Source organism: Podarcis muralis, chromosome 15 (assembly GCF_964188315.1).
Source record: "Podarcis muralis chromosome 15, rPodMur119.hap1.1, whole genome shotgun sequence".
In the NCBI taxonomy this organism is placed as follows: Eukaryota; Metazoa; Chordata; class Lepidosauria; order Squamata; family Lacertidae; genus Podarcis; species Podarcis muralis.
In genome coordinates this window covers 20,969,110-20,993,970 of record NC_135669.1, presented here as the reverse complement: position 1 = coordinate 20,993,970, position 24,861 = coordinate 20,969,110, and the positions used below count along the sequence as shown (strand labels likewise).

The following is a 24,861-nucleotide window of genomic DNA, read 5'->3' as shown; positions in this document are numbered from 1 at the left end:
CCCAGGTTTCTCTGCCTGTGCTTATTAGGAGAAGCACCGGAAGGCGAATCAAGCTTCTTTTTTCCTCTGCCCCTCTCTGTAGACCCCTCTGAGAGTCTCCGCTTCGTGATTGATGCTCCAGGCCCGGATGTGAAGGAGGGAGATAATGTGACCCTGCGCTGTGAAGCGGATGGGAATCCGCCACCTCTGTATACTTTGTACAAAATGGAGGTGAGCTTGCAGCACAGAGGAAGGTGCCGTATACCAAGCCACAGACCCTAAGTCCATCTACCTTAGTGCTGTCTACCACACTGGTCTTCAGCTGAGGGGTCATCCCCTGATTCAAGGCGGGTTGCAACAGAAGCACTACCACCATGCAGATATAAAGTACAAGATGAAGAGATGGGATCCCGAATGCATGTTTGAGTTAAAAAATCAACACTGGTAAAAAATAATCAGAAACCTAAAAGAGACAGGCCATCAAATATCTGGGAGGGGCAGCAGGAAAATGTAACCCTGTCCTGAAAAGATAGATAGGATGTTGGTGACTGGGTCTCTTGGCTGGGCAGTATTTCCTCATTGTTGTCATCAGCGTGCAGGTTCAGCCTTTGTCCTCCTTTGTCTTGCACTCTGCTAGGAGGAGGAAGTCTCCGAACAGGGTTCTGAACAGGGGTTCCTGCACCTTTACAACATCAACAAGGAGCGCAGCGGGGTCTACCTGTGCAAAGTGCTTGACCTGCAGGATGTTACGCTTGTGGAGCTGACGGCCAACGTGACTCTGCTGGTGAACTGTGAGTAGGACCTGCAGGTTATTCGGTACAAAGTGGCCTGTCGGGTTTTCATTAGAGCCGTCATCTGGTTTTGAGAAATCTTAGCCAGCTGTTCTTGGGAGCGTCAGTTGATTGAATTAAAACTGCATAAATGTGGGGATGGGAAGCTGGCTTCCTTGCTTTTGAATATGGCATTCACAGGAATCTTCTTGGGGGAGGTGGCTTTTGTTTTGACATCTGCCTTACAATCCAGGCACAGTGCTAAAATAATTAAGACGTTTTTCACAACATGCCAGCCAATCTATGGACTAAACTTTGCACCCATAGTTGTCAGAGAACCCAGAATTTCATCAGTATGAGGGATGTGTGAGGGCCAAGCAGACGCACTGGAGGCAGTGAGAGACAGGCAGTGGATATACTCCTATTTGCCCAGCAAAGCTTCAGCAAAGCCTTTGTGGATGTTCTGAGCTGTTCTGCTTATCAGAATGACGTGGCTCTTCAGGTTTTGATTCCCAGGCAGATGTAACTGCCTGAGAGAGATAGGTGCTGCTCCACAGTGCATAAAGAATGGGGTGAAGTGAAGGAATCTCATCTGTGTTGCCTCAAGTATATGATTTCTCTCCCTTAGATCTTGATGAGCCTGTGATAACCTCTGTGCCTCCAGTGACCTCGCTCAGACAGCTGCAGGAAGGAGAGGATGCGCTCCTTACCTGTAATGCAACAGGCTCCAAGCCCTTGGCATTCCACTGGGAAAAGGTATTCTCGTTTTAGGGCTGTTGACTTGAGTTAATGGTGTATTAGACCGCAATCCAAAAACACTTACTTTGCAGTAAGCCACATTGAAGTCCCACTGCACACAATGTAAACATGCACACAGTTGCTCTGTTAGCTGGTTATCTGTCTGGCTGTTGACCAGTTGGTAAACCAATACAATGGATCCTTGGTTCTCGAACTTAATCCGTTCCGGAAGTCTGTTTGACTCCTGAAATGTTAAAAAACCAAGGCGTGGCTTCCGATTGGCACAGGTGCCCTGGAAACAATAGCTGACAGCCACATCGGATGTTAGGCTTCTGAAAAGCGTTCGAAAACTGGAACACTTCTGGGTTTTCAGCGTTTGGGAGCCAATTTGTTCGTCAAATAAGCCATTTCGAGAACCAAGGTTCCACTGTATATTTCACATCTGGCAACCAATGCACCCCTTGTGGGGCAGATAGTACATGGGTATACAAGTCTAAAAAGCCCAGGACACACATTTTCACAGCCCTCTAGCAGCTATGTGGCTCATTTACCAGAAGTACAGTGGTACCTCAGGTTAAGAACTTAATTCGTTCCGGAAACTGAAACTGTTCTTAACCTGAAGCACCACTTTAGCTAATGGGGTCTCCTGCTGCCGTTTTCATCCTGAAGCAAAGTTCTTAACCTGAGGTACTACTTCTGGGTTAGCGGAGTCTGTAACCTGAAGCGTCTGTAACCCGAGGTACCACTGTAATGTATTTAGCATTAACTCTGAAAGTGTCTATTTGATTCTGACCAAACTAAACCGCCCAATGTATATTGTGCTTTTCCAGAAAGGAAGGGTGATTGAGAAGGGGAATCTTCTGAACTTGACCAACGTCGGCTTCGACACCTCAGGCAAATACACCTGTGTTGTAGAGATGCCCATGCCAGGCACCCCTGCCGTTTCCCGCTCCAAACAGGTTCAAGTGACCGTCCATGGTAGGCATCACACAGCGACAGCTCTCTCTAAGTATCTTTTCCCCCATCCCAGTCCTGGGTGCTGGGGCAGCAACAACAATTCACCACCTCTTCTCCTTGCAGCAAAACCAGTGCTGGTCGCACGGAAGGAAGTGGTGCATGTGCAATCAGGCGAGATGGTGAACTTAACGTGCACCGGGTACTCGACACCCCCCTTGCTAATCTCATGGAGTGTCAATGGATCGGTAAGATGCGCTCTTTGTGGGCTTTATTTCAAAGAAATAAATGGAGAACTGTGAAGCGAGGAGGCCCCGATTCAAATCTCACCTCATCAACAATTCACTTGGTGCACTTGCTTAAGCCACTGCTGTCTACCTCACTCCCCCCAATAATATAAAATGATATAATAATAGTGGTCAACCTCGCAGGGGTGTTTGTAAGGCTTTACGGGATGTGAATTCTTTATGAAACATGCAGCAGAAGGCAATAATATTTAACAAATGTTCCATGTTTTTCAAGTCTGAAGACTGTTTCAACAAAGTATAATGTGTCTTTCCCCCATTCGATATGCTTTAGTGTGCAGGGATGGGAAACTTGTGTCCTTCCAGATATTGTTGATTTGCGACTCCTCTCACCCCTGACTTGGCCGTTCAACTCCCTTCAGCCCCAGCCAGCATAGGCAATGGTCAGAGATGATGAGAGTTGCAGAGCAGCAATATCTGGAGGGACACAGTGCCTGCTGCCCTGTTTTGGGTTGTTTTGTTTTAAATTCTCCTTAGGAGCGTTAATCCTCCCTCCCTTTTCTTTCCACAGGTCTTTACTTCAGTCATGCAGGGTCATCAGCGCAACAGCACAGTCCTGTTCCAAGTCACTGAAGCCCTTCTAGAATCGGGAGTCAATTGCACCGCCAAAAACAGGATGGGCACCACTCAGCACCACTTCATGCTGGCACAGAGTAAGTCCATCCCTTTTGTCTTGAGAAGAGGGCTCATCCACACTTCCCGCTTGTCCCGCTCTTTAGGACTGAATCAGAGCAAACTTCAATTCACGGGAAACCCAATGGACGTTTGCTCCGATTCCGCAGTAAAGATCGGATTTCTGCAGGGGAGAGCAGCGAGCCAAGCGAAAGCCTGAATGAGCACAGAATCTGTTGGTGGTGATGGGTACATTTGCCCTTCTGGGAAGGGCTGGGGCTGGGGAAATAATGGTACCCTCCAACGTTTTTTCTCCCAGCACCAGAAGCAAGTATGCCAAGGTGCAACAGTCTATCAGGCCCAGAAAGTGGTTTGAAGTAAAGCTGTGTTGAAAATGTCACTCCACTTTCATGAGCATATGCTGAGTCAGACTTCTGGTCCATCTAGCTTAGTATTTCCTCTACACCAACAGTTCTCAAGCTTTTTTTGACCATGCCCCACCTAAGCATCTCTAAAATCCAGGTGCCACCCCCCGGTGACATATAACCCTTATTATTCAAAAAGTGAACTATTCACGTGGAGGAAGCCTAAAAGGCCATTAACTGTTAATAAGTCATTCTCAAATTGCCCCCCTTAAAAATCAAATTGCCCCCCTGTGGGGCGTGTGCCATGGCTCTACACTGAGTGTCATTTTATGTGACTATCGTTGTTCAGTGAGAGGCTGTGGTTACTTCCCATGACCTGGTGTAAATGGGAATCCTGAGAGGGGGTGTGGACTTGCATCTTCCAACAACAACACCCTGAAACTCCTATACAGTGGTACCTCGGGTTACATACGCTTCAGGTTACATACGCTTCAGGTTACAGGCTCCGCTAACCCAGAAATAATACCTCGGGTTAAGAGCTTTGCTTCAGGATGAGAACAGAAATCGTGCTCCGGTGGCACCCATTAGCTAAAGTGGTGCTTCAGGTTAAGAACAGTTTCAGACCTCTGGAACAAATTATGTACTTAACCCGAGGTACCACTGTACACCATGCTGAATTCTCTCTTCGTCTGTTTCAGATGAAGACAGTGGCTGTGTCAGCCCCACCCCACTTCCTTACACAGCAAGGCAGGCAACCTGTGACGAAGCAGTCCACTTCCAGCTTGTATTTATTCCTCTTTCTTTTCTTTCTTCAGGGCAAGAAGGAGGAACTCCCAATGCCAAGACTGGTAAGCCCCTCCTTACCAAGCATTTACGACTGTCAAAGGGGCATGAATATGCTGTCAATGTTCTGGGAGCTAACCCACAGAAGATGACTTGGGCTTTGCAGGAAGGAGGAAGCTGGGGAGGGTGTGAGTGTCCTGAAGGTGAACAAGGAGGGCTACTTGCAGGACCAGGCATCTGACTTCCCATACCCCAACCCATATAAATAAGAGACCAATGAGACTGGGGTTTTGGGTAAAAACAGGCCACAACTTTATTGAATACAGATGAAAGAGGTTTGGTTTGGGCATGGGGCAATCTAAATACTTCTGGCCTGCCTGGTGGGAGTGACGCATTGTCAATCCAGGCGGGGGTTCCTAAGACTTACATCCAATAGTGTGACCCCCACAGGGACTGCTGTGGGGGAGTGCCTTTGGCCCTGGCCCCTCTGGGCATGTAGACATGGCTACTCCCCCCGAATCCCTTTAACAGCATTCCCCGGCGTTTGGAGGGGCAGGCAGGGACTACAACCTCCCCTCCGTCCAAAACAAGGGATTGTCCCAATGCCCAGCCAGTTGGGATGAATTGCTATGAGGTAGGCAAAACCACCGGGTAAGAGCCAATGATCCCGGTGGGCAAATTCCTACCTGGCCCTATAAAGAACGGCAACCACCGTAGCCACAGCAAAGTCATTGCCTATCAGCATAAACCATGGGTGAGTGGGATGGGGAAACCCGGCGCAGGAGCAAACGGGCTGTGTCCCAAGTGTGGGCTGCTTAAATGGGCAGGGGGTGGATCTGAGGGAAGCCCACTGTCAGCTCAATTGGCTCTGCTCCCAGCACAGGCCACCTCCCAGCCTGCATTCCCATTTGCCAATACAGGGTGCAGGCTAGGATCCGGCTCCTTATAGGCGGCGGTGGCTTATGCCCTCACCGCCTATCAGGAAGGGCACTGACGTTTGAATTCCACCGTCGGGGCCCCAAGCTGCTGCACCAAGAGAGGTGAGCGGACTTTCTGAAACCCAGCAAAGAGGAGCCTGGTTGGTGCCTGGATGGGCAATTTGCTTGAGAACCCCATGTAGTGCCGCCACCATCTCATTTGTTCTATCCTAGAAGAAAGGTGGGATCCGTTCTGAGTAAGTAAAATACATCAAATGTGAGAGGAGAGGAAGAGGGGTGCCTATCTGCTCGGCTCCCTTTGCCCTTGCAGAAGGTTATGCTGGGTGTCAGGAGAGGGGTGATAATATTTGATCACCACCCTCTGAAGGCTTGAGGGAGACTGTACCAGATGCCAACTTTTGCACCTTATAGCCCTGAACTCCTTAAAAAGATTATTATTGTTTTATTAATTTATGAACTGCCTTTCACATAAGCCCAAAATGATTTGCAGTCATAAAAACAACTAAATTAAGTTTCTAAAAAAATACAGAACCCCAGTAAACATCGGTTTAAGAACAATGAAAATAACCACCCATCCAGTTGGAAGAACGTATCAAAACAAAAATATATTCCATCGTTTCTGGAAATTGCAAATAGTAGCAGTCTGTCATAACACTCATTCATTGTCTTTATCTCTAGCAAAATCTTTTAAAGAGGTCTACTTTTTCTTTTCTTAAGCAAGGAAGTATTAAAATTTGTATCCTCTCCTAATCTTGGAGAGAAGAGAATTCGGGGAGGGGGTTTGGTTTCTGCCTGCCTGCCATTCTGTTTCTTGGGGCTTAGAGAGGTATGTGGCAGCGGGAGGTGCTTCTGGTTAACCATTTTGGGAAAGGGATGCTGTAGATTGTAAATGTTCGTCTTTTTATTAAATAGAACCGCCATGTAAACAGGTACTATAACTTACTTCTTGTGTCATTTTAGTACATACTGTTGTCTATATTTGAAGAGCAAGAAAATATACCTAATTTATATATATATATAGTTTCCATTTTTTTCCTTTTTAAATCCAGAACTTCTTCATGCACAGTTTCAATCAATAAGATTAATGGGGGAAAATCTTCCGACTGCGTTATTGAGGGCGGCACCTTTTTAGTTACGTGGAATTTGTTTTAAATTGACGAATTGTTGAAATGCTGCAGACCTAATTTAATGAGTGAGCCTCCAATGGGTCATTTAAGCCATCATCTCCTTTGGAAGCCAAGAGCTTCTCACAACCCCTTGGTGCTAAATTGTTAACATTACCTACATTCTCCGCCCGCTGCTCTCCAGATGGTTTTTCTACCCCCACCTTGCCAGAAAATGAAACTTCAGAGTTTGGGTACAGCCAGACACCCACTCCCCAAACTCCTGCAGCAATGCAGCAAGGTACCGCTGTGAATGACACACAAAAAGGTATCTGTTTTTAATTCAGCTAGGGCAGCCTCTCCCATTGGTTGCAGAGTGGCACTCTGAGAATCCTCCCCAACCAATCGGATCAATGCATGCTGTTGCCTGTTAGGCTGGTTTTATGAGTTGAGATCATGTACAGGTATGTGCTTTAAAAAGCAAGCACAATTTTGTGCCAGGATAAAGAAAAGCTAGAAATGTGCATAGTTCTACCTCCCTCCCCTTCCCCTCTGGCAATCTGATTCATTTCCTGAAATTTCAGTAGGTGTTGGCCACACATTCTCTTGCATCATGGGCAAGAGGCCTAGGCACCTGCTTTTTTTATATTTAAAAAAAAAAGGAGAGGAGAGGAGCGGAAACAGGACTTGAATTTGTTTTCCATGTTCTCTGGCTTTTCTGTGCTTCCAGGAAATAGCAGGTGACACTTAGTCCTGATAGCAGCATGTTTAGTGCCCCCAAATCCAGTGAATTGTGTTTTTTGGGTTAACAATTTCTGAAGGCAGGGAGGGAGAGAGCGCTTTGTGGCAAAGTTCGTGAGCCTCTCCCCATCCTCCCTCCAGCATCTTCTGTGACACCTTTTCTGTAATGCCTCTGAAGGCTCTTGCTACCCAATCCCTCCAGCAGCTGCTTGGATGCCTTTTCGCTTTGAGAGAAGGTCCTTGCTACTCCTGTTCAGAAAGGCCTTCTCTTTCTCTGTCTTCCTCCCAATGGCAGCAGCAGTTCTTCTGAAGTGGTCTCTGTGGGCAAGCAGAAACCGGGCAGCAATTCTATCATGGTGGCGTAATTTTCTTTACAAAACGCATACCTCAAACACACCAGAATTAAGGCCTGTGTGGAAATTGCCTTCATGGCGCTCTGCCCATGCTCAGAGGCCCATCTTTATTTCAGCCGGCAGGGCTCAGCCCTGTTTCAAGCTTTGGGAGGAAGCCTGGGAAATATTGAGAGCTGTTTTCTGGATACAAGAAAGGCTATTATATACTGCAAGTGGGAGGGGTGGGGGTGGGTGTTTGTGTGCGTCCTGTTTGCTGTTCTCGTCTTTGGACTTGGAGAGCCCAGCCTGCTCCTGTTTGCTCCACACCTTTTCATTTAAAAGCCGGAGGCAAAGTGTGTGGCTGTTGTATCTGGCTTACCACTGCAGTAGATGAGGTATGTTTGGCATGGCCCTGAAAGACTTGCTGTTCTTGTCTGTTGGATTCCTGTATTTTGTATCATTTAAAATGCATTTTAGCCGTAAGTGTTGGTCTCAAGTGCTTACGAGTTGATCTGCTAAAATCTCACAATTCCTAGACTGAAAACTTCATTAAACAAGTTTCGGTGCAGTTTAATTGATTTTTCCAAATATGCTGAGGAATGGCTTTTAAATTAAAATGGCTTTTAATTGCCATATTAAAACATCTTAATTGAGATGCTGCCACCAGCCTCTTGGGTTTATTAACTTTCCATTCCAATGCCTGCATTTAGGTTCATACCAAAAGCAGAGCCTTGGCTAGGAAGATATGTATACCTCTGCACATAGACTTTTTCATGCCTGCCATAGTAGGCAGGCAATCAATTATCCTCCTGGTGAGAAGCCCATCATAATTGCCAAGTGACAGGAGTCCCACAGTCCTTTGCGCTGGACATTAACACTGCCTCCCTTCCCCTTACGCTGCTCTCCAGAGGACTTTCTCACCCCCACCATGCCAGGGAATGAAACCTCAGGGTTTGGGTACAACCAGACAGCAGAAGGTATGTCGGGAAGTCACCTGCTGAAAGGTATATTTTTCTTCTGCTGCTGAAGCAGCTTCTCCCATTGGTGTAGGGCAACCCCTAGGGGCGGCCCCCATCCACCAATTGGACAGACGCATGCCTCTTAGCATTTATGCAGACTGGCCAAACCAGAAGGCAAACATCAGAGCTATGTGAGCTCTTTGAAATGCAACAAAAAGTGGGATGTGGATTTTTGCAAGGAGAAGAAAATGCCCTGTGAATGTGCATGATAATTCCTTTTGAGGCTGCATTCCTGGCCATCCCATTCAGCTCCTGAGGTTCCAGCAGGCCTTGGTCAGTTGCTGACACAGAATGCCCACAGTCTTGAGGGCTAAGAACCTGCTTTCCGGTAGAAACAGGAGCTGAATCTGATTTCCATGTTCTGTTGCTTTTCTGTGCTTCCAGGATATTGAAGGCAACACCTTGTCCTGGTAGGAGCATATCCAGTGAATTGTTTTGTGGGGTAGCCTTTCTGTAGGCCAGGGAGAGAGAGAACACGTTTTGACAAAGTCCAGGAGCCTCTCCCCATCCTCTCTCCAGCATCTTCTCTGATACTGCACTGTTTCCTTGATGCTCTTGCTGCTTGGGTTCCCTTTGAGAAGGTCCTTGCTAGTCCTGTTCAGAAAGGTCTTCTCTCTCTCTCTTCCTCCCAATGGCAGCAGCAGTTCTTCTTCTGAATTGGTCTCTGTGAGCAAGCAGAAACAGGCAGCAATACAATGATGGTAGGGTAGTTTTCTTTACAAAATACACAAAATACCAGAATTAAGGCCTGTGTGGCAATTCATGACGCTCTGCCCATGCTCAGAGGCCCATCTTTATTTCAACCTGCAGGGCTCAGCCCCGGGTCAAGCTAAGCTTTGGGAGGAAGCCAGGAAAATATTGAGAGCTGTTTTCTGGATATGAGAAAGATGATTATATATTGAGACTGGGGGGGGCGGTGTATGTACATATGCGTTCTGCTTGCTGTTTTTGTCTTTGGGGCTTGGAAAGCCAAGCCAGTTCCCATGTGCTCCACACATTTCATTTAAAAGCAGGAGGCAAGGTGTGTGGCTGTTGTGTCTGGCATACCACTCCGGGAATGGATTGCCATAGATGAGGTACGTTTGGCATTACCCGCAAAACTGTTGTCGTTTATGTCTGTCCGACTACCGTACTTCATAACAGTTTAAATACATTTTTGGCCTTTAGTATTTGTCCCTAGTGCTTATGAATTGCTGATTTGCTAAAAAACTCACAATTCCTACACTGAAAGCTTCATTAGCTTCAGTGCTATTTAATTGATTTTTCAACTGAGCTGAGGAATTGTTTTTCAATTAGAATGGCTTTTAATTGCTGCATTGACAACGTCACTCGCATAATTGAGATGCTGCCACCAGCCTCATGGGTTTATTAATGTCCATTCCAACATCCTGCAAGAGGTTCATACTAAAAGCAGAGCCCTGGCAAGGAACGTTTGTGTGCTATATTGCCTATAGACTCTTTCACGCCTGCCATAGGGGGTAGGGCAAGAAATTGTCCTCCGGGTGAGAAGCCCAACATGATCCGGCAAATGTCAGGAGTCCCACAGTCCTCTGTGCTGGACATTAACACTGCCTCCCTTCCCCTTACGCTGCTCTCCAGAGGACTTTCTCACCCCCACCATGCCAGGGAATGAAACCTCATGGTTTGGGTTCAACCAGACAGCAGAAGGTATGTTGGGAAGTCACCTGCTGAAAGGTATATTTTTCTTCCGCTGCTGAAGCAGCTTCTCCCATTGGTGTGGGGCAACCCCAAGGGCTGGTCCCCATCCACCAATTGGACAGGCGCATGCTCTCGCTGACTGTTAGCATTTATGCAGACTGGTCAAACTCACAGGGAAACGCCAGAGCTACGTGAACACTTTGAAAAGCTGCAACAAAAAGTGGAATGTGGGTTTTTTTTGCAGGAAGAGGAACGTTGATCTATGAATGTGCTTGATTCTGCCCCTCCACCCCGGCAATCTTATTCAGCTCCTGAGGTTTCAGCAACCAGATGCTCTCACAAAATGCCTACAGTCTTGAAGGGCTAGAGAGTTGCTTTTCTAAAGCAACAGGAGCCGAATTGGATTTCTGTGCCCTGCAGCTTTTCTGTGCTTCCAGTAAATCTCAGATGATGTGCAGCCCTGCGTGTAGCACATCATTCCAATCCTGCCCCCCCCCCAATGGCATACATTATGGGGTAGCTCTGTTGGGAGATGGGGCAGGATGGAAAAATCAGCTTTGCTACAGCAACCTGGAGCCGCCGCCCCCCTCCAGCACCTTCTGTGATATTGTGTTATTTCTTATTCTGCATCTGAAAGTTGTTTCCACTAGCACCCGTTCAGGTTGCTTTTGCATTTAAGCAGGCCTCCGTTGGGCCCCTGAGAAATGCCCCCTCTCCGTGTGTGTGTGTGTGTGTGTGTGTGTGTGTGTGTGTGTGTCAAAAAAGTTGCTGTTCTTCCACAGCAGCCTGTAGGCAGCAAAGGAAATATTAGGGGAGGACACTGGGAGCAGTTTAGCTGGGCAGCTGTGCTTAAATTTCTCTCTCTCTCCTCCAAAATGAGATAAGCCAGAACTCAGGCTGGTGTGGAAGTTGCTTGCATAGCCCTCTGCACGTGCTCAGAGCCAAACTTTTCCTTCCGATTTGCAGAGCTCGGCCTCTACTGAAACTGAACTTGGAGAGAATGTCAGGGGATGCTTTGGGGATTCAAGGAGGGGGTGTGCTGTGGGGCAGGGCGTGGTGGCAGTGATGGTTTCTGGCTGACATCCTCTTCTTGGGGAATCCAGCCCTGTCCTGCTTTGGCAGGGGTTGGGGCGGGTTGTAGCTGACTGGTGGAAGTGGGATGCTGTAGAGGGGAAATGTTTGGCATAACCCTGCAAAACTGACGTTTGTGTCCTTTATCAAATGGACCTCCCATGGATCCAGGTACTATATCTCATTTTTGTTTATTTTAGGCTACACTCTTGCTCTATATAGTGAAAATACAATAAAATATGTGTAATTTAATATGTAAATATGTATATAAATTTTCTTTTGAAATCTAGACGTTGCTCAATGTGCGAATTCATTGCCTATTGTGGAGATTGTTGATACAGATTTTAGATGTTTTAGCAGTTTTTGTTTATACTGATTGCCCATTGTTATGTTTTCTGATGTTGTAATCTACCCTGTAATCTAAGGTGGGGTGTGTGTTTGAATAAGTCAATACAATAACTTTAGTCAGTAGATCAGTTTGATGATTCCTAGATTTAAAACTTCATTGATCAGCTTGTCCTACTGTTAACTTTTTTGAGGTGGCGGGGGAGTAATTTGCTTACTGGGAAACTGAATACCTTTTTTTTGTTCAGTGAAAATGGATCTTGGCACAGAACATTTGTATGGACTCATTTTAACACCTGTCGCTCCAGCCAGGGGGTGATGGGTAGGGGGCATGTGAGCCATCCTCTCCTTTGGAAGCCAAGAGCTTCCCAGCATCCTTAGCACTAAATGTTAACATTTGCCTGCATTCTCCACCCGCCGCTGCCCAGATGACTTTTCCAACACCACCTTGCCAGGGAACGAAACTTCCGAGTTTGGGTACAACCAGACATCAACTTCCCAAACTCCTGGAAGGGCTGAGGAAGGTATCCTTTCTACTTCCGCTCTAGCCGCCTCTCACATTGGTTAGGGGGGCCTCATCCTGAAGGGCTTCCTCAGCCAATCGGACCAACGCTTGCTCTTGCCGCCTGTTAGCATTTTGCTGGCTGGTCTTCTTGACTCCAGACTCAGAGACAGTAGCCAGGGCTGTGCGCGCTTTGAAAAACACAACCAAAAATTAAAAGTTTTGTGCTACCGGCAGGGGCGGGGGAAGAGAAGCTGCGCCAGTGTGCATGATGGTCTTATTTGTTTCTTTCTTTGCTAGTCTTCAGGAGCTGTAAGTCAGCTGTCCTCCTGCCCCTCTGGGAATCTAAGTCAGTTCATGAGGTTGGAGCAGGTGTTGGCTAATTGCCAAGAAGACTAGGAACCTGCTTTTTTTTTCCTTTAAAAAAAGAAACGAGCTGAATTTGAGTTCCGTGTTGTGCTGCTCTTCTGTGTTTCCAGAAACAGCAACATACGGAGCCTCGCCATGCAAAGCATTATGGGGCATAGCTTTGCAAGGAAGGAGTGGCAGTCTTGCCATAAGATCCAGGAGCCTTCCACTCCCTCCATCTCCTTCTGAGATGTATTGGAGACTTCCCCAATTTGGTGCCCTTCAACCGTTTTGGACTCCCAACAGATTCCCAGCAGCTAGCCTGACCAGCGATCAGAGATGATGGGAATTGTAGTCCCAAAACATCTGCTGCCAGAACCCTCCAGCAACTGCTTGGGTGGCCTTTGCATTTGAGCAGGTCCTTGCTTTAGATCTGCCCAGAAATGCCTTTTCTCTCTCTTCCTCCCAATGGCAGTCCTTCCAAAGCGGTGAGCGGAAATAGCAGCAGTGCCGTAATCTTCTTCACAGAACAGTGAAGTGATGCCTGCACAAATTGTGCCTTCGTGGCCCTCTGCCCATGCTCAGAGAGACCCATCTCTATTTCAACCTGCAAGGGCTCAGTCCTGGTTCAAGCTACACTTTGGGAGGAAGCCAGGGAAATATTGAGAGCTGCTTTGTGGCTGCAAGAAGGGTGATTCTGTTTGGATTTTCTTTCCTCCTCCACCCCCCCTCCCCGAGCAGAGCAGACAGCACAGGAGAGCAAAGGTGTGATCATTGTGGCCGTAGTCATCTGCATCCTGGCGATTGCTGTCCTGGGCGCCGTCCTTTACTTCCTGCACAAGAAAGGGAAGCTCACCTGTGGCCGCTCAGGCAAACAAGAGATGTAAGCATACACAGCTTTCCTTGCAGCCTTTTGGGTGCCTCCCTCCTTCCCTCTCATCCATCTACCAGAGACCACGCTTCTTCCCTTCCTGCCCCCTCCCAGTCTCCTTGCACCAAGCAGCGCGCTTCTTCTGATCCCATGGGAGGGAGGAAGTTGGGGTGGACCTTGAACTGCTGTTGCCCACTAGGCCCTTTGCAAGGTCATTTCCCACTCAGCAGCCTTAGCAGGGCAGCAGCTCCTCTGACACACATAGCTTGATCGGTGATGGCTGCAGGCAGAAGACATTACGCCTTTCTGACTTCTGTCCCACCCAAGTCACTGGTCAAATAGTGCTTTGCAAGCTTTAGAAAGGTAGAAGGACCCCTGACCATTAGGTCCAGTCGTGGCCGACTCTGGGGTTGCAGTGCTCATCTCACTTTATTGGCCGAGGGAGCCGGCGTACAGCTTCCGGGTCATGTGGCCAGCATGACTAAGCCACTTCTGGCAAACCAAAGCAGCGCACGGAAACACCGTTTACCTTCCCGCAGGAGCAGTACCTATTTATCTACTTGCACTTTGTTGTGCTTTCGAACTGCTAGGTTGGCAGGAGCAGGGACCGAGCAACGGGAGCTCACCCCGTCACGGGGATTTGAACCGCCAACCTTCTGATCAGCAAGTCCTAGGCTCTGTGGTTTAACCCACAGCGCCACCCGCGTCCCTCGCAAGCTTTATAAGTGCCTCCAAAGCTGGCCAGAGACTTCAGCGGGGACATGGTCTGTGATGGGGTTCCTTTCCACTCCCTTGAAGTACTTGCCTAGTTCAAGCCTCTGCTGGACCCAGAGGAGCTGAATGATGAGCCCCCCAGGAATTGCTGTTCTTTCTCGGCCTGCAGCCCACCCACTCCGCAGGGATGCGTCTCAACACTGTTACCCTCCCTCCTCCCTAGCACAAAGCCCGAAGCGCATAAAGACGAGATTGTAGTTGAAGTTAAGTCAGATAAACTTCCTGAAGAGGCGGGGCTCCTGCAGGGTGCCAACGGCGAGAAGAGATCGGCAGGTGACCAGGTAGGCCAGTTCGCCATGACTAGCAGCGGCGGCTAGCAGAGGCGATGCTTCAGAGGACCCAGATATGGTGTATGCGTTGTTTTTGATGCAATGTGTCATCCTTCCCCAAATCCACCTTCTTGGGTTGCACAAATGGCTGTGGGCCCGTGCTATCCATTCATTTTAAAGAAAAAAATGATGTTGGGGGGGGGGTTGTTTGTAACCCATGGTGTCGATTGGCCCAGCTGCTATGCCCTTCTGCCCCCCACTCCCACTCCTGAATGTGCTGTCGTTACATTAGGAAGCCCACCACTGCTTCATAAACTGATAGGGAACTGAACAGGGGAAGCTTAGCATTTTCCACTGCTGAGACATCCAAGCAGGAAGAGCCTGTCTCTGTGCATAAGGGGTACAGCTCTTGCCTTTCCCCCATGCCTTTTAGCATGGGCCAAAAGTGGGTTTCTTAGTGTCAGCAGATGCCCCTCTGCCCCTCCCCTTAGGTCTCCCTGATCCAGCAACTTCAGCCCCTGCTGCTCCCTGCGTTTGGCAGGTGCCCCTCCTGCCAGCTTCCCATCAAGCAGCTTTTCGTGCTCCATGTGGACAGTGTGCATGCAGCCCCATTCCCTCTTCTCCTCAGCTTTTCTCTAGCAACCACCTATGGGAGGGCTTTCCCTGCCTCTCTCCTGCCATCTAGCCAGAGGAGCTTCTCTATTCCAATACAGAAAAATGGTCCTGCATGTGCTTTTTATTTTTTTACTGTGCCTCCAAGCCAGTCACGCAATCTCATTCAAAACGGCTGCCATCATCTTACCTCGGCTACCTCACACCGTGGGACAACAGAAGTGGGTGTGCTTGTATTTTACTGGGCCATAATCGCAATGTAACTCTGTTTTTTTTCTTTTGCTGCTTTAAAAAGGGAGAGAAATACATCGATTTGAGGAACTGAGAAAGGAGAGACAGCTGTGCCCCTTCGAAGATTTCTCCTGTTCCTTCTCGATGCCTCCACCCCTCTTGCTCCCCCGGTCATAGTCTTTCAGACGCACAGCAGCAGCAAATAAGGCACAAGATGGCTCCACAGCAAATAATATTTTGCAACCTCACCCTCAGGTTTTTGAAGGACAAAGGCAGCTGAAGCAGATCAGCAGTTTTCAGACCAAAAAAGGGGGAGTCTTAGTTTAAAAATGACTCCCTTTAGAGGATCTACGTTAAGGAGGGGTTTTTGAGCGGGGGCAGGTAGAGGAACATGTAGTCTACCATAATTGTATGGGGCTTCAGTCAGTTTGTAAAAGAAAAAATATAACAGCCAAGCGCTTGCTGAGCTGAATTGGTTGGAGATTTTTTTTTTTTTTAATTGAGACTTGATAAATTGGAGAAGAAAACTTAAAAATCTTACCTTTTAGACAGGATTGGAGAATGGCGAGTGTGTGATGGATTTGGCTCCATCTGGCATGTAGAATACTTGTGGAAAGCCAGCGTTGCCTCAGCTGTTCCTTGAACTGTTGCTGTTCTTTGCAGCAAGGTGCTGAAGGAATCAGCTGTGCTTCAGAAGCCCTAGCCCTCAAAACGGCAGAGGGTGGGGTGGGAATGGAGCTAAGTCTTAAGGACACTCACTGGGGACTCAGTTTCATTGAAGTCAGTGCTGCTTACTTCCAATTTAATATAAAGGATAACTGTACAGAGAGGTGGTTCTCTCTGCACTTCAGATGTTATGATAGGAATAAAGTCTCTTTTTTGTACAAACACTGTATAGTCACACTTGTTTTTACCCGAGAACATAGGTTATTGTCCCTTCTGCTCCCCCCCCCCAAAAAAAAACCTTTCTGCAGATCTTCTGGGTTACCTTGCTGCAGGTGACCCACTTGCCAGTCTTTGGAAGTCCTGCCTCTCCTTAGGCCACAGGAGCAAAAACAAGGCACTAAAATAGGATGTTAAGCACATGAGGTAGTTTTCCACAATTATTTTGGGTTTTATTTCAGTGTGGCACCAAGGAACCTGCTCTGTTAGCACAAGGATTTATGCTTCCTCCCTGGTGGTTCCCCCCCCCCCAAAAAAATCTGTTTTCTCAACCCTCCAGAGCAGGGGGCGAGGAAGAGAGAAGTGTAAATTCTTGTGCTAACAGATCAAGTGCATTGGAATTCATCCTTAATTGCTCTGCTCTGATAGCAGCAGCAGCAGGTGACACACGGAGAATGTGAAGGAAGCTGGTGCCTGTACCAAAATGAGATTGTCATGCAGCCTTCAAAGCAGGTGCTGATGACAACGCTCTTCGTCCTTAAACATGCCAGGAAGTATTACAGGATGCCGTACTTCACCATTGCTGGTCCAGTGCCTAAGAAAAGCTTTCTGCTTCTCTGTCCACACCCCAGGATTCTAAATGAACACCAGACAGAAATACTGTAGCTAGCTGCTTCCGTACGGAATTACTTCCTGCAGAGTTTGGTTTTCCATTCCTCTCAGAAGTGAACAGCTTTCAACACAAGCTGGGTAAAACAGTTAAGGTTTTGCTTTAGACACTCTTTGTTTTCCGAGTGGTTAAAAAGTGCAAACTCATCAACCAAAAACGGGGGGAAGAAAGGGGTGTTGCGCTTTCCGTGTAAGCTATAAAATTAGCAAACAAAAAAAAAATGCTTTTGTTATATATTTTTGTTGATGTGTGTAAATTTAAGAGTGTCTGAGTTGCAGGGTTTATATATATATATATGTATATGAAAAATAAAAAGCTAAAGTCTTCAAGCATTGGCTCTTTCCTAATGAATGGAATACATGGCAAGGAGAAAATATCAGTCACTGTAAAGCACTTGAAGGTTTAAAAAACCTGATTCACACAGCATGGATTAGCAGGTAACATGACGTATTGTGTCTAAAAATTCTTGCTGAACATTAGTTCAGTTTAAACATACATCTTCCCCTCTCCACTTCTATCAATGTAAGCAATGTTTGCCTGGCATTTCTGTATAGGTGGGTGGGAGTTCTGTCACAATCGTAAGTGAAACCAGGTTCTGTGGGCAAGGGAAGGAATTGTAATCCTCTCATGCTGGTGGGGGCATAGGAAAAATTGCAGAAGGCATTGGGTCCTGCCCACAAACACTGTCCCAATGAAAGCCTTATCTTTCATTGACTTAAGGGTGCCAGCTTACAGAAAAGGCAAAGGTCACTAGAATGCCGGAGTTTAGTCCTCATTTCTGCAGTACTTCATATGCTGTTAAACTTGCAAGGGGGTAGACTAGATTACTCTCAGGGTCCCTTCCAACTCTACAATTCTATGATTCACAACAGGATGGGAGTCATTGTCCAACATCATCTGGGGGATCACAGGTTTCCAAACCACATGATAATATTTTTTTGAGCACTTAAAATATACCAAATCATACAACCCACACCTAGAAGCAGAGCTCTGACTTGGATGGAATGTGAGCAAGGAGCATCAGTTCCAGGGAGACAGCCAGAGTCTACACTTTTGTGAAGTTTGAGTACACGTAAAACTTAATAGGATAAGAGGCCCAATTTCACTGGAGTTGCAAATGACACAACAGAAGCAATATGCTACAACAAAGAAATTTATTTAAAAATAAAACTTTGTTTTTTTATTTTACTGACACACATGAAATACCCTAAATCCTCCACAAGCTCTTTCGTGGGCAGCTTACAAGAATGAAAAATAAAAAATAAATAACATTAGTATAACCTCTAAAAACATTAACAATGCATTTTGCAGAACAAAATGAGGACTTTAGACCAAATGAACCTTAAAGCTCAGCTACTCTGTAAGAATATTTACCTTCTGTTCTTATTCTTTACAGGTCTGAAAGGATTAAATACTGCTAATATATTTTTTATATTAATGACATTATTATAACTTTTAAAATAGTCAGTGAAAATCTGAATTCATTTATTTTTTAACACTGATATTAAAATTGGTTCTCAACCTTCAGGAGAAATAAAGCTACTAATAACCTCTCTCCCACTCAAAGGTAATTTATCCATTAAGCATTTCAGCTTTCCTAGCCCCCACCCCACCCCCCCGCCTTGCAGTTTTAGTCACGAGAGCAGTGGTTGTACATCAGTGAGCTAACAGGGCCGCCGATGGCAAGTCGCACTGCTCCGAAATTGGCTACTAGAAGTGACATTCATAAAGCTGCACACCCATACCCCAAATGCATACGCAGCTCTAAGATGGGGGAGGCAGCATTTGCAAAACAGACGCTGCAAATTGAACAGGCACTGGACATTGAATACTTCAGGGCAAAATCCACAGGAAACTCCTTGCAAAACTATGTGGGGGAATCGACTGGAGCCTCAACAGAAGATCCCAGAAGATTGCACTCCATCCCCGCACACAGAGAGGTTCGGAAGTTGACAGGAAACTTGGCACATGTGCCTGGAGGTGCAGCTGTATTGTGCTTCCAGTCTTAAGCCTCATTTGTTTTTAAAAACAAAAAGGACGGGGACGGGAGGCGACAATTTGGGATATTTTGGGTGACCCACACTGGTTGTGTCAAAATCCTGCATCAGAGTTGCGCTATTACTGCCTTCAAGCTTAGGGCAGCCAGCAATACGAACAACTCCCCAACACTAAGGACTAAGGTAGAGAAAACCTGTTCAGGCTGAACAACACACACACAAAAACAAACACACCACTATGTTAGCTTTGGGGCGACAGCTTTCTCCTTCCAAGGAGCAGCTCCATGGATTTCCCTGGTCAAGTTTTAAATCTGTCTCTTCTTCAGATGCAAGATTGGAGATAGAGCATTTCCCCCATCAAAAGGCACTATACATTTGGCTTTAAGTAAAATAAGTCAACCTTTTTTTCTTTTTTTTTAAAGATTAAGAGACACGGGGGGAAACATAATAAGGTAAAAAAATTTAAAAGCAGCAGGGAACACACCCCGGGAGGCGTTTTTCGCTCTGCCTCCCTTGTGCTTGCAAACAAAGACATTCATGTGGTTCGAGGAGAAAGAGCCACTTTAAAAGTTCTCATGTAAATGTAAGACACAAGAAGTGGACAAAAAGGAGACATGCAGTAAAGTCCAGTCAGCTATAGTATGTGGAGTGTTCCTGTCAGGCAGAAGGCGTCCCGAAACGAGCATGGCCCTGCTCAGGGCGTGGAGAGCATCTGCAGAGGCCCATCTGCAAAGGCAAGTTGGTGCTGCCGCTTTGCACAAAGGTGGAGATTAAGGCTGGCTGCCACCGAGTTTCCAGTGCTATGCCAACAGCTTCTCCGGCAGACTAGGAAATCAGCTTTGCAAAGAGCTAGTCCTCACCAAACTAGTCTCCCAAACTGATGTGGAGTTCGTGGCCCGGATGTGGGAAGAAATATCCAAGAGGAGCGTCCAGTGGTTGCTCCAACATTTCACACTCTGAAATTGCACAGCCCCCTTGGTTCCTAAACTGCCTGGCCACAACTCTACTCTGCAGTTCTTGCAAAGGCCCTCTGCTCACCTGCTCCTAAATGCTATCAAGTTATTCAAAATGCACTCTAGCCGAGACCTCCTAGGTAATAATCTTCACAGTGTTTCACATGAAAGCAGCAAGATCAGACCGACATTGCCACTGCCCGTCCCATGTATAGAGGGGGCTTCTGAAGCCTCTGTGAGGTGTTGGCAACTGACAACTCTTTCTCTGGGCAGCAAGAGAAGGGCCACAGCTGCCAGGTCAACAATTCTGCTTTTGGACCACTGCAGGCAACAGCAAACTCCTGCCAGTCTTCAGATCTTCATAGTGTGTCATTCAAACAGCACTGCTGACAACAAAGTGCCAGCTAGGTGCATCCACGGTACCTGCACAACCTGGTGCCATCTCTGACGTCCTCTGCAGTTATTCCCCAGGGATCCAAGCGCTCGTGGACAAGCAAGGCTGCCCATTTAGAGAGAAACACAAGATAAGCAGCCTCTTTCTATGCCCCCCCCCCTCTTCTGGGGGGAAAGTCTTAGTATCCTTATCTGGGGCAGAGGAACCAGGCCTATTTAAACAGGGCAACTGCAGGGAAAACCAAACATGCAACTTGTTTTGAGATACAAATTTTCACATGACTAATGCTGTAATTGGGGAGACTGTAGTGAAGGCTTGAGGAAGAGGATGGAAGAGGGAAGGTGTCCTCTAAATTCAGGTTGCCTGCTGTCCATCAGCCAGAAGGTGGCCATCAAGGTCCAAATTCATCTTTCTAAACCTCCATTAGCCTGCCCAAACAAGGGCAACATTCAGAAGCCACACTCTTCTTTTCCTCCCCTCCCGTTACGGTTTCTTTTGACTTGTTTGTCAAAAGAACCTGAACTTTAAAAAGAAAAATGCAACAAGCAGAGCGAAGGAGGCGGGGGGTGGGGAATCATCCCCTTTCACAAAAGCCCTGCAGGGAGTTGTTGCATTTTGACTGCTGAGCTGGTCAAAAATTATTTCCACAGATGCTGGATGCAGCTGCCCACATCAATGCATAAGTAATCCAGCACAGTTAACTCTCATCCACAGGAAGTGAAAGGAAATAATGGATCCGATGGCCACGGGACTTGTAGATGCTACGAAGATGACATGCCACGTTGACCAAGCAGCATCTCTGGGTGTGTTAAAGGGCAGCTGCTCCAGTCCTCAACAGCCTCGATTACGTAAAAGCAGGACAGCACAGAATGCTTGGAGCTGGGGGGGCACGCAGCTACATCCAATCATCGCAGCAGCCCGAGCACAGGAGAGAAGTCTTGCATCTCCAATGCCTTAAAATCCAGTGTGCGTCAGGTTAATGCTGGCAACAGGAGAAGCCTGACTCAGACCAAGGAGGAGCCAGAAATGACTGGAGATGTAGAAAGGGAACAAGGAGAACATTTGGGGGAGTTGTGGGGGGAGAGAGGGAGGGTGTTGTAACAGAAGGAAGCTACCAAAACCACTTCCTTAGTCGAGAATCTGTACCCGGTAGCAGGTGGTCTAAAAAGCCTGAGCCAAAACATACAGCAGCAAAGAGGCCCCGATTCAGTACCCTGAACCACAGGAGGGCACGCCACAAGAAAGGTGGAGACGCCATTCGACAGACTGGCATCCCCTTTTAATTCACAGCACGACACAAGACACCCCGGCAAATGCCCTTCCGCTCCCGCCCCCTTGTCCACCAGCACAGGAACCAAGAGGTCTTTCCAAAGCGACACAACCGCCCCCTCCAACGAGGACGTGCGGGAGGGAGGGGCCAAGAGGGGAGGGACTCCAAAAGACACACAGACTGGAGAGGACGCACCTATCTGCTCCGTTTCGTTCCTTTTGCTTGGAAACCTGGAATCGCATGAAACCCTGATGACCGATTACTCTCTGTCGAGGCAAGCCTGCCTTCGCAGGAAGTCTCTCGCGGAGCCCGTTGCCTCCTCTAGGTAGAAGCTGGGCAGGAGACTGCCCAGGCAGGTTGGATGCGCAGGGGTGTCCCAGGCAGGGCCAAGGGGATGTGTGCTATGTGGCTAGGTGAGCGGGGGAGGAGACGGAGACAAACTCCCGCAGAATATTTTTGGCCATGTCGATATTGTTATGGGCAATGACGAGGGCTTTCTGGATGTCCTGATATGAGTAGCCTTGGCTCATGAGGTTCTCGATCTCGCTGGAGAGCTGCGGGGAGGGAGCAGGGGCCGGCCCTGCTCCACCAGCTTGCAGGCAGCTGCCTGCTTTGCGTTCAGAGTTTATCCTCCGGGGCAAGGGCTTCGGAGGCCGCTCTGGGACCTGGGAGCCATCAGACAAACCTGGAAGAGAAAGAACCATGTGATTTGGGGAGCGGGGGGCAGGAGGACAGGTACTTTTTAAAGGTCACACAGCCTCAGCTTCATGCTCTTTGAACATATGGGAATCTGCAGCCGAAATTCTCTTTCACAAGACCTAACTCTTCACCATTAAATCCTATGGTTAACCAGAACATAATTGCAACCTTGTATGCAGAAAGATTCACAGATTTCAGATATTCAGCAGCTTGAACACCCAGATAGCCAATTTGTTTATTTATAACCTGGTCTCCCTTGTTCAGGAGCATTAATACACGATAAAGCACTATTTAATTTACACACAACCTAAAGAGTAAAAACATGCAAATGTTAACTTCATCAGCCAAGGCGAGATACACCATTTTAGTCAATTGCTTAGAGGAACAGCCACATATTTTACCTGGAATCAAAACTCAATTAAATTTGGTGCTACTTGCATCAACGCAATAGTTATCCTCAACAGCTGAAATTGACTATTAACCCTCTCTTATCACCCCAGGGAGGTTGAGAAATGGCAAACTTTGTGGTTTAGGTTGCGTCATATCTGGTGTGCTGATGTTAAGCAGAAGTAGCCTTCGTGCTGCAGGCATTCTGAGAAATGCTTAAGAAAGCGCAAGAAAAAGGAACGCCTCAAAACCGCATTGCCTGCCAAGTTCCCAGCCTCTCTTACAAACAAAGAGAGGAAAAACATGCGCAAGTCCCCCTCGGAGCTCACTCCAGAGCACAAAGAGCTACGGATCGGCTCTCTCACAAGTTGGGATGTGGGACTGGCGGGTTTGCAGCATCAAAATCTAGTGCAAAAGATCCCCTTGGCAACAGGTGGAGCGCAGCTTGTCAACCACAGCAGATGCTCCTGCCCGACACTGTGCACGAGCCATGGAATTGCGCAAGAGGGGAATTCAGGGCTGGCCTGTAAGACCTACCATGCAGCAAAATGGAAAGGGTGCCCTGATGCCAGCCTGCTGGTGGAATGCTTACCTGGCACCTATCTTTGGCTGGGGAAACCCAGCCAGATGGGCAGGGTATAAATGAATATAAAACATTATTATTATTATTATTATTATTATTATTATTCTCATTAAGTCTTGAGTGGGGGGAGGCTTTTTGCATTTTAAAAAATGTAGTTAAAAATCTTCCACTGCTTATATAGAAAGCTCCCCATTTACGCGGGGGGTTACGTTCCAAGGCACCACGCATTTAAGTGAAGTCACATACACTGGGAACACTACTGAAAAAGCCTGCAAATGCCCTCCAAACCTCTGTAAGCCCTTGAAAAACCCTTGGAAAAAACCGCGCAGAGACCTCAGGGTAGAAGGTGGTATATAAATTCAATCAATCAAAATAAAATTAATAATAATAAACCACCACCACCACCAAACATCCACCAAACTCCACTGCACATGCTTCCTCCAAACCTCCTTGCTCAGACTCCAATGCCTCACAGGCCTCAAAGGTTGGTGCAAAAGTTTGTGGGATTGCTAGACACCATTTCTGCCCCTTTTTGTGCCACTTCTGGGTTCATGGCAATGCGTGTGTGTGGTCGCATGTGCCTTGAACATGCATAAATGGGGAGTTGCCTGTATTGATTATATGTTCTGCTTCTAAACCTTTATGCTTTCTTTTTGTATTGTGATCTCAAATTTGTACTTTTGTTGGGCAGCACAGAAACAATATATGAAACCAACAAACCTGATAAGATTTCCCCATCCAGAGAGGTCCGGCTGAAGGCAGAGGTTGCATTGGAGATATCTGAGAGGGTGCGGCGAGCCAGAGTCAACGGGAGGGCTGGCCTGGGCACGTCATAACCATCTTCCTCATTCTCTGACTCTTCGGGGCCGTTGCTGGCATTGGCAGCAGCTACATCCCCTCCATCTTAAAAGAAGAAGCAAGAAACTATAAAACAAGGAAGACACCTTTGGCTCCAGGCCCAGTTCCGGCAAACCTTGTCTGAGTGGAAACGTTTCAAAGGGAGACACTCCACAGCCAAAATCCAAAACAGAGGATGTTGTACAAACATCAGAAAGTGCAACGAACAGAAGGGAAGCAAAACTTGTCCCAATGTCACAGGCTGTGAAACACCATCCGCCTTTTTTATTTTATATTAGGCTTTCTTTTACTGACACCCTGATTTCCTTACGTAAAGCAAAAATCCCACCGGTGAAAGTGAGAGGACTTGTCTGTGGTATTTCTCCTGGTTGAATCATGATGTTTCTCCTCTGGGCACTTACCAGGAATATTGGTAGCCTCAGAGCCAGAAGGAGCTGCCTGGGAGTGGATGTTGAACATTGCTTCATAGGTGCACCCGTCCATTTCCTGGTCACAGTCCGACATTCTGAGCAGAGAAGAAGAAAAAGAAAGGGCATTGGCTTCAGGAACTCGGCTGGATCCTGCAGGAGGACAGGGCCATCAGCACCCAGAACATATCTGGGCTACATACTGCCAACCGCCTAGCAAAACTGAGCTCCATTTGTCCCCTACATTGCGCAAACCTTGAAGCATCACTCACCACCATATTTTCAAATACATTTCTACACCAAGGCCCCATTCTGTATTTTTCTACTACTACACAGAAACTTTGTGTATCGTGTTGAGTTGTTTTTGGGAAATGGAAAATCAATACAGTGGTACCTCGGAAGTCAACGGAATCCGTTCCGGAAGTCCGTTCAACTTCCAA

The 24,861-nt window shown here is 47.2% G+C and overlaps 2 protein-coding genes across 6 annotated transcripts in view; one reads left to right on the top strand and one right to left on the bottom strand.

Moving 5' to 3' along the window:
- The window catches only part of MCAM (melanoma cell adhesion molecule), a 66,091-nt gene that overhangs the window by 33,785 nt on the left and 7,445 nt on the right, over nt 1-24,861 (top strand). Inside the window, exons 7-16 of one of the 3 annotated variants that reach the window (XR_013390821.1) lie at nt 83-210; nt 617-770; nt 1,378-1,505; nt 2,318-2,465; nt 2,568-2,689; nt 3,258-3,399; nt 4,539-4,571; nt 13,306-13,447; nt 14,373-14,490; nt 15,386-16,063. Coding sequence is in view for 2 of the 3 variants with exons in the window: in XM_028707498.2 (XP_028563331.2) it covers nt 83-210; nt 617-770; nt 1,378-1,505; nt 2,318-2,465; nt 2,568-2,689; nt 3,258-3,399; nt 4,539-4,571; nt 13,306-13,447; nt 14,373-14,490; nt 15,386-15,415 (1,145 nt within the window). In the remaining variant the exon portion in view is untranslated. Of the gene's footprint in view, nt 1-82; nt 211-616; nt 771-1,377; nt 1,506-2,317; nt 2,466-2,567; nt 2,690-3,257; nt 3,400-4,538; nt 4,572-13,305; nt 13,448-14,372; nt 14,491-15,385; nt 17,203-24,861 lie in introns of those variants that run through there. The other 2 variants (XM_028707498.2, XM_077919344.1) reach the window with 2 other exon arrangements.
- Nucleotides 18,009-24,861, bottom strand: part of CBL (Cbl proto-oncogene) — a 47,494-nt gene continuing 40,641 nt past the window's right edge. For all 3 annotated transcript variants that reach the window (XM_028708646.2, XM_028708644.2, XM_028708645.2), the window contains 3 exons: nt 24,416-24,519; nt 23,877-24,059; nt 18,009-22,172 (listed from right to left, as the gene is read on the bottom strand). In XM_028708646.2, coding sequence (XP_028564479.2) covers nt 21,889-22,172; nt 23,877-24,059; nt 24,416-24,519 — 571 coding nt within the window. In that variant the 3' untranslated portion in view covers nt 18,009-21,888. The remainder of the gene's footprint in view (nt 22,173-23,876; nt 24,060-24,415; nt 24,520-24,861) is intronic.